Genomic DNA, 6,870 nt, shown 5'->3' with positions numbered 1-6,870 from the left:
GGCTGCTCTGGGGAGGCTGCTGTGGAGGGGCTGCTGAATTGGGGGGAGGCTGTTGGGCGGGGGGGCTGCTGAGGCTCTGATGGTAGACCTGCATTGTTTTTGTTTACACGGAGAAGCTTATCGTTTAATGAGGAATGCAGAGGAAAAAAACAACAACCTTATATGCTTATATGCTTTAACCGTTTCTTTCAGAATATATGAAGAAGGGAAGAAAAGTATTCCTGAACACCCGCATCTCTTTGAGGTAAATATGTGAAAGAATGGCGAAATAACCTGATGTTTAAAAGGCAACAGCTGAGATATGTGTGGGGAGATCAGGTAAAAGGCAAAGTTTACCTCAGCCATGGCCCCTCAGAGCCACCTCTACTGCTGCCCTGCCCCCTCTGCTCATTCCCTGCCTGATTTTTGGCACCTGTCAACAATTAACTTGTGTAAAATAATCGTAAAGGTCCAGCACAGGTGAGAGTATTACGGGGTGGTGGTAGCGGGGGGCGCAGGTGGTGCTGTGGGAGGGGAGGGAAGAGCTGCCACAGCAGCTTGTGGGGCTGCCTTCTGTGTTCTCATGCTTCCACCTTGTGGCTCCTGGTTGTAGGTTTTTTTATCTAAGTGCTGTGATGGGAAATGGGATATCTGTATGAAAATAGCAATTTTCGTAGCAGTAGGAATGGCTGGAAATTTTCTAATGCTATGTAGTTGTACTAATCCTGGAATTTATATAAGTTTGATAGTAGTTTGGAAATAAAATCAGGTGATTATTTGAATATACAGTGATGTGAAAAACAGACTAGATGTGAAGAATTAAGCAGTACTTCCCTGTGTATATGCAAAAGCCTAAGTAAACATTGATATTCCCTCATTCTCAAGAGCAAGCTTGAGTTACTTAATGTCTCCAACCAGTGTTTAGAGCTCTCATGAGAAATTCAGAGAAGTGATCAGTTGATTTTTAATGTTACTTTGAGGATTTTTCATCCCAGGGGTACCTAGTGACTACAGCTGCTACTTCAGCTATACTTCAGCTGCTACTACAGCCATATCTCAGATTATCTGAAGTTTTGTTCATCAAACCAAACTTCAGAATAAATGTGTTAGAAATTAAATTTTCTATGTAGGTTAATTGAAAGTTGTTGTGTTTTCATAGTTGATTTGGTTCAACCTACGGCATGCACCGCGTTCTTCTGAAATAAGAAAGTCTTAGATTCATAGGGTTGGAAAACAGTTTGCAGAATTAGTTAATTTTGCAATTTCTAATATAAAAAAATTGCTGCAATGCGTATTTTATATGTGGTGTATTAAAAAGTTTTAATCTTTTATTTTTTCTTTCAGACTGATGTAGAGATCTGTTTGATTGATGGCAGTTGCAAAAGTCCCATTGAAAGATTTTGGAATGGAAGCAATAGGATGTATATTTTGCAGAAAGCAGTAAGTGCGTATGTCAATTGTTTATTTTTAAAGTGTAATCTGCAGTTTTGAATTCCCATCAAATATTTTCACATACCTTGTATTTTTTGACTTACCCATGCGTTTCTCTTAAAGAGACAGAATGAAGAAAATGGCTCAATGGAAGAATCAGAAATAGATGATGCTATTTGTGCCTCTGAGCTTTTACCAAAGGAGAGTTCTGGACCAGTGGCACTCTCTTACAGGAGAGCAAAGTAAGTACCAAAGGTTTTCATCCTGCACAATGGCCTTGCCTGGCTAAAAGTATTCATAGCAAAGTAGCTAAAGTCAAGGTACTGGAAAAGCACTTGTGAGCTGTCCCGTGAGGTTAATGGGACTGGCTGGGTGCAGGTGAGCAAAGAAAGCTTCTTAAGACTTCAGTGTTTGTTTTTGTAAGGCTTCTGTTAAAATAAACAAATAAGTCAGTATCTGCTTGGGGTCTTTGGTGTGGTACCAAGGCACAGTACCAAAACATGGTGACTGATTTGCTTACTTATCTAAGTACTAACTTATCCTTTTAAGGAATCTTTAGTCTAAATTAAAATATTGTATTAAATATATTCTCAGTTACGAAATCTTACTTCTTCTCTTGTGACTTCATTGTTCTACCTGTAAAAAGAGGATTGTAATACTGTATTCTTTTTGTAAAATGATTCGATGTCTGCTCATGGGGAATGGTAGGTAGGAGATGGGTTTTATGTAAAGTAGATTTAGCTGTGCTTGCTGGCAACTTACTTTTTAACCTGTTCATGTTTCTAGGCAGTTGATTTCCTTATATGCGTTGGCACAAAATCCAAACATGACCCACTTGAAGATACCTGAACTGGTTGTGCTTCCTCCCATCTGGATAAGGTGTGATGGTTCTGATCCTGAACATACTTACTGGCTCGGAGCTGAGCCTCTCAAAGCTGGGAACAAAATCACAGGGATCAATTTGTATATGGTCACATGTGATGGTAAGGTTATAAGGTTCCTCCTAAAATCGAATGAGAAAGGCTTAAAAATGTGGGAATGTTTTGGTTGTCAAATGTTGGGGGTTTTTGTGATTCTTAGTTTTTTTTTTCCTAGGTCCTACAGCTGATAAAACCAGTTTTGCAAATCTGGAAGAGCTCAAAATGACACACAAAATGATGCATCATTCATCCGTTGTAGGTTTTTGCAATCTGTCATGCCTCTAGTCTAAGTTTTAAAACCTCTGGTTTTGGATTTGTAATACTAGATTTGGGAAGCTTTATAGATTTGTATATGGTCACATGTGATGGTAAGGTTATAAGGTTCCTCCTAAAATCGAATGAGAATGTATATGGTCACATGTGATGGTAAGGTTATGAGGTTCCTCCTAAAATCGAATGAGGCTTAAAAATGTGGGAATGTTTTGGTTGTCAAATGTTGGGGTTTTTTGTGATTCTTAGTTTTTTTTTTTCCTAGGTCCTACAGCTGATAAAACCAGTTTTGCAAATCTGGAAGAGCTCAAAATGACACACAAAATGATGCATCATTCATCCGTTGTAGGTTTTTGCAATCTGTCATGCCTCTAGTCTAAGTTTTAAAACCTCTGGTTTTGGATTTGTAATACTAGATTTGGGAAGCTTTATAGATTCTGTTTAGCAACTTAGTTTCTCTATACTACAATAATCACTTTTAAAGTAACATTTGGGCACTCCATATTGTAATGCGTGTGTCTAATGTTAGCCCTTTTTTGTGTGTGTGAGGTTCTTTTACAGTTATATTGCACGTGTACAAAACAATCAGTGGTGTTTTTTAATTTTATTTTTTTAATGTTTTCATTCAAGGTGGTGACAAAAGGATCTGCTCAGTATAAACTTAGTAGAGCTGCTGCGATGGAGGACACGATTGTAGAACCCAAAAGCACTGTGTATGTTGATATGACATGGAACACTGTAAATAAGAGTCTGGAGACACCCCCACTAACTTCAGCTGCCACTCTGGTAAGTCAAGAAAGAAAAAGCAAACAAACCCAAACTGTCTTCATGGTTTACATCGTGAGTGGTGAGCACTGACCTTTTGATCCCTCAGCTTTTATACTGGGGGCAGGTGGGATGCAATACCCCTGTTGGTCAGGTTTGGGTCACCTCTTCTGTCCCCTCCTCCCCACAGGTGGGACCCCTCTACGCTTTTTCCATTTCCAGTGGGGCAAATCACGAAATTGACTGACCTTGGTTGTTATTGCAATAAGTACAAGCACCCCTTGTACTTTTTTTTCTGCACACCCTTCCTTGGCACGAAGGGTCTTATCACTCTGAGCAGTTCCCCCACAACATGTTGTTGATATCAGAGAGTTAGAAGAGGTAAAGATGTACAATTACTGAACAGAAAGTTGGTTCTGTTTTACCTCAAACTGAGACAATAATCTAAATTATAAATTATGCTACTATGCATTTCACTAATGAACGTTTTATGACACTTTATTTCTAAAGTTTGAAACTGACATGAACTTCTGGAACTTTCAGAATATTACACTGGAGTCAGGGGACCCTGGAAGTCCTGTGTATCAGCTCTACAGAGAACTGCAGTTTCTCCTTGTAAGTATAAGTGAGAAATTCCAATTTCAGATTTACATGGAATGGTGATTTTATGTGTTTATAACTTACTTTATTTAAAACTTCATCAGATGTTTCAAAAATAACTTCAAGCTTTTATTTTAGAATAAAGTTTGAGTTCAGTTTTAGGAATCTCCAGCCACAAAGAGGATAACTCATGAACACCAAAGCCTGGAAATTCAAGAAGTTTCTAAAGTCATGGTTAGCTGCACAGATTCTTGGAAAAGTTAATTGCATTGTGAAGTATGACACACAACAGAACCTCAAACAAGAACTGATTTGTGTTGTTTTGATTTTCGTGCCACCTTTAGGCTTTGGCGGAAGGTTTGAAGATGGGTGTGATGGAGTGGCCTGAGCCCTTAGAGTCCAAATCAGCTGTTGAACTGGTCCAGGAACTTCTGACTGGTAATTGCTGTTTGTTACGTGGGGAAAGAGGGACGTCACATTTCACAGAAATAAAAAGAAATTGCACATAGAATTTTTTAAAGTGTTAGAATTAGACACGTTAATTTCTACACTAAAAACGTCTGCACAATTGTTTTTAAAAGTATTTGAGAGCTGAATGTGTCAAGTTACCTGATACGTACGTGAGCTTTTAATGTGCTAGGTAGCCCTTTGGTGAGAAAAAATACTTCCATGTCATCTTAAAGTGAAGCATTCAAAATTACTGATTACTTCTGAAAACTGTTGTGTCCGATACGTGTCTTGTCAGAAGTTTAAGACACTAGAAAACAGATCTAAAGAGAGAATCAGATGGCAGAATGCACCAAGAGATTTCCAAATGCAACTGTGATTTTTTTTATTTTTTTTTTTTAGTATGTAGGTAAAACTTGGACAAAAGATAAGAGACAAAAACTCTTTCTGATAAATACATGTGGAAGAAAACCAGAGACACTTATTAGACCTCCTCCTCCCCCTTACTGCTTCCACACTGCAACTTCACAAGTTAATATTTAGATAACAGAATGTAGTAAAGGTATATGGCAAAAATCTGTAGCTTATAATAAAAAAAAATTAAGACGTCATCTTTTCAGACTATATCTTTACCCCACTCAATTTTAAAATGGATAAATTTTGTCTGTAAGCCATCCTGTTGGTGTATTTGTTAATTATGAGGTGCCCATGGATTTATATGATTGGTTTGATGATTATTTTTTTTTTTCACAGTGGTAAAATTTATTTTTTTTGTCCACTAGACTTAAAGAACAAGCTGGATAGATTTTGTACATCTGAAAACAAGAACGAAACAGAGGTATATGCAATTTCTTACCAGTTGCCTTATTTTCTTCCCCTTATAACTCTAGTTATTTCAAATTTTGACTGCATCTTTTATTGTATTTATGTACATATGTAAATACATAGGCATAAAGATGTAAAGATCGATCTCTTTCTTTCAGTTTCTGCTGTGTAAAAAATAATGGACGAAGGCGTTAAGGGCAAAATTAAGAACTCCATAGCTGTCCTCTAATATATTGAAGTCCACTGTTATTTTTACCTTCAGAAAACCTCTTTTTCTTATTCTAAATTATACTTATTTTTTTTATAAATTAGTGGTGTGGAGCTATTTTGATTTGCTTCATTGCCTTCCTTTTTCAGTAGAAAAAGCTTGCAAACTGAACTGTATTATATCAACTGCAATTGCAGTCCCTTGTCTTAACCATTGTCTGTCATCTCCTAAAGCTCTCAGTCTCATGATCTCTGAACTCTGACCTTTGCACCATTACATTCTATCATTAATTTGCTTTTCTTGCCTAATTTTATGACTTTGGGCCAATTTAATAGTATCAATTGGATATCTATCCTTTTTATCTAGAGGTTTATGATGTTCTAAAGCAATGAACCAATTAAAATTATAAAAATGTCTTGAGTTATATTAAGGTATTTTTTTTTCCCTTGCAGCCTGTAAGGAAAGATTTGGGTCTTTTTGCTATTGAGAGGGAAGTTGCATTTTGTTGATAAGCTAAAAATAGAATGATTTCTGTATCAGCTAAACCAGAGATATTCAGGATAACAGGAAAAATAGTTCTCTGTTCTGAGAATCTATGTAGGTACTAATTTTGGCCTCCCAGGGCACTGCTGGATATACATGCAGTGTTTTAATCATCTCTGGGCTCAGTATAGTGTAGGTCATATTCTAAATTAGTGCTTGCTGTTTTGCTAAATTAGTGGTTTTGCTGTTTACCATTGCTTTGTGCATTTTAAGGCAAAAAGGACCATCTTGAGAGAAGCAGCTGGTTTTTACTGGACTGTTTGGTTGAGCTTTACTTGGCTATGATCAAAAGTCTTTCTGATAGTAGGCTTCACTACTGGCAATTATCCAGTGAGATGATTCTGAAAAGAGTTAGTCTCACTTTTAAATAAAAATATGCTTCCAAATTACTTTGCACTGGGAGCTTCTATGCGGTAGTTTCCCTGGAAAAAGGGAAGAATTAGTGATGTACCCAATTTTGATCTTGGGAGAAAATTCGGATTCGTAAGGTCTTTGAATCTTGGGCATCTTTTTTTATTTAAGACAAACAAACTCTTTCAGAAAATTGAATGTGACACTGCTGCAGTGGATGGTTCAATAAAATCAGTCTTCAGTGAGCGAGGAGACCTGGATTTTGCTGAACAGTTATGGTGCAAAATGAGAAGTGAGTCTATTGTGGGGTTTTGCCCCGTTTTCCTTTAATTCTTCTCTTCTCTGCATCTACTCTACTGTAGTGCTTTCTCAGTGAAATGAACCTAAATTTCTCTGAGTTCGAAGGACTGACCAGCTCTTCAGATAATTGTTACCAACAGGAGATGATTTTATTTGCTTGTAAAAGGTACTAACCAATCGGTAGTACTCATCTGCTCTAAAACCAAAAGCCACTTGCCTATAAAATATCTG

General features: G+C 37.2%; 1 protein-coding gene across 1 annotated transcript; it reads left to right on the top strand.

Moving 5' to 3' along the window:
- Window positions 1–195: 195 nt before the first annotated feature.
- LOC106890332 (protein zwilch homolog) lies at window positions 196–6,669 on the top strand. Its single transcript, XM_014946087.1, has 10 exons — window positions 196–244; window positions 1,324–1,419; window positions 1,534–1,652; window positions 2,197–2,393; window positions 2,506–2,585; window positions 3,231–3,386; window positions 3,909–3,980; window positions 4,310–4,403; window positions 5,195–5,250; window positions 6,529–6,669. The coding sequence occupies exons 2-10, from the start codon at window positions 1,399–1,401 to the stop codon at window positions 6,667–6,669; spliced, it is 936 nt and encodes a 311-aa protein (XP_014801573.1). The 5' UTR covers window positions 196–244; window positions 1,324–1,398.
- Window positions 6,670–6,870: the final 201 nt, after the last annotated feature.

Source organism: Calidris pugnax, unplaced genomic scaffold (assembly GCF_001431845.1).
Source record: "Calidris pugnax isolate Ruff unplaced genomic scaffold, ASM143184v1 scaffold134, whole genome shotgun sequence".
NCBI classification, from domain to species: domain Eukaryota; kingdom Metazoa; phylum Chordata; class Aves; order Charadriiformes; family Scolopacidae; genus Calidris; species Calidris pugnax.
This window is presented reverse-complemented; position numbering and strand designations above follow the sequence as displayed.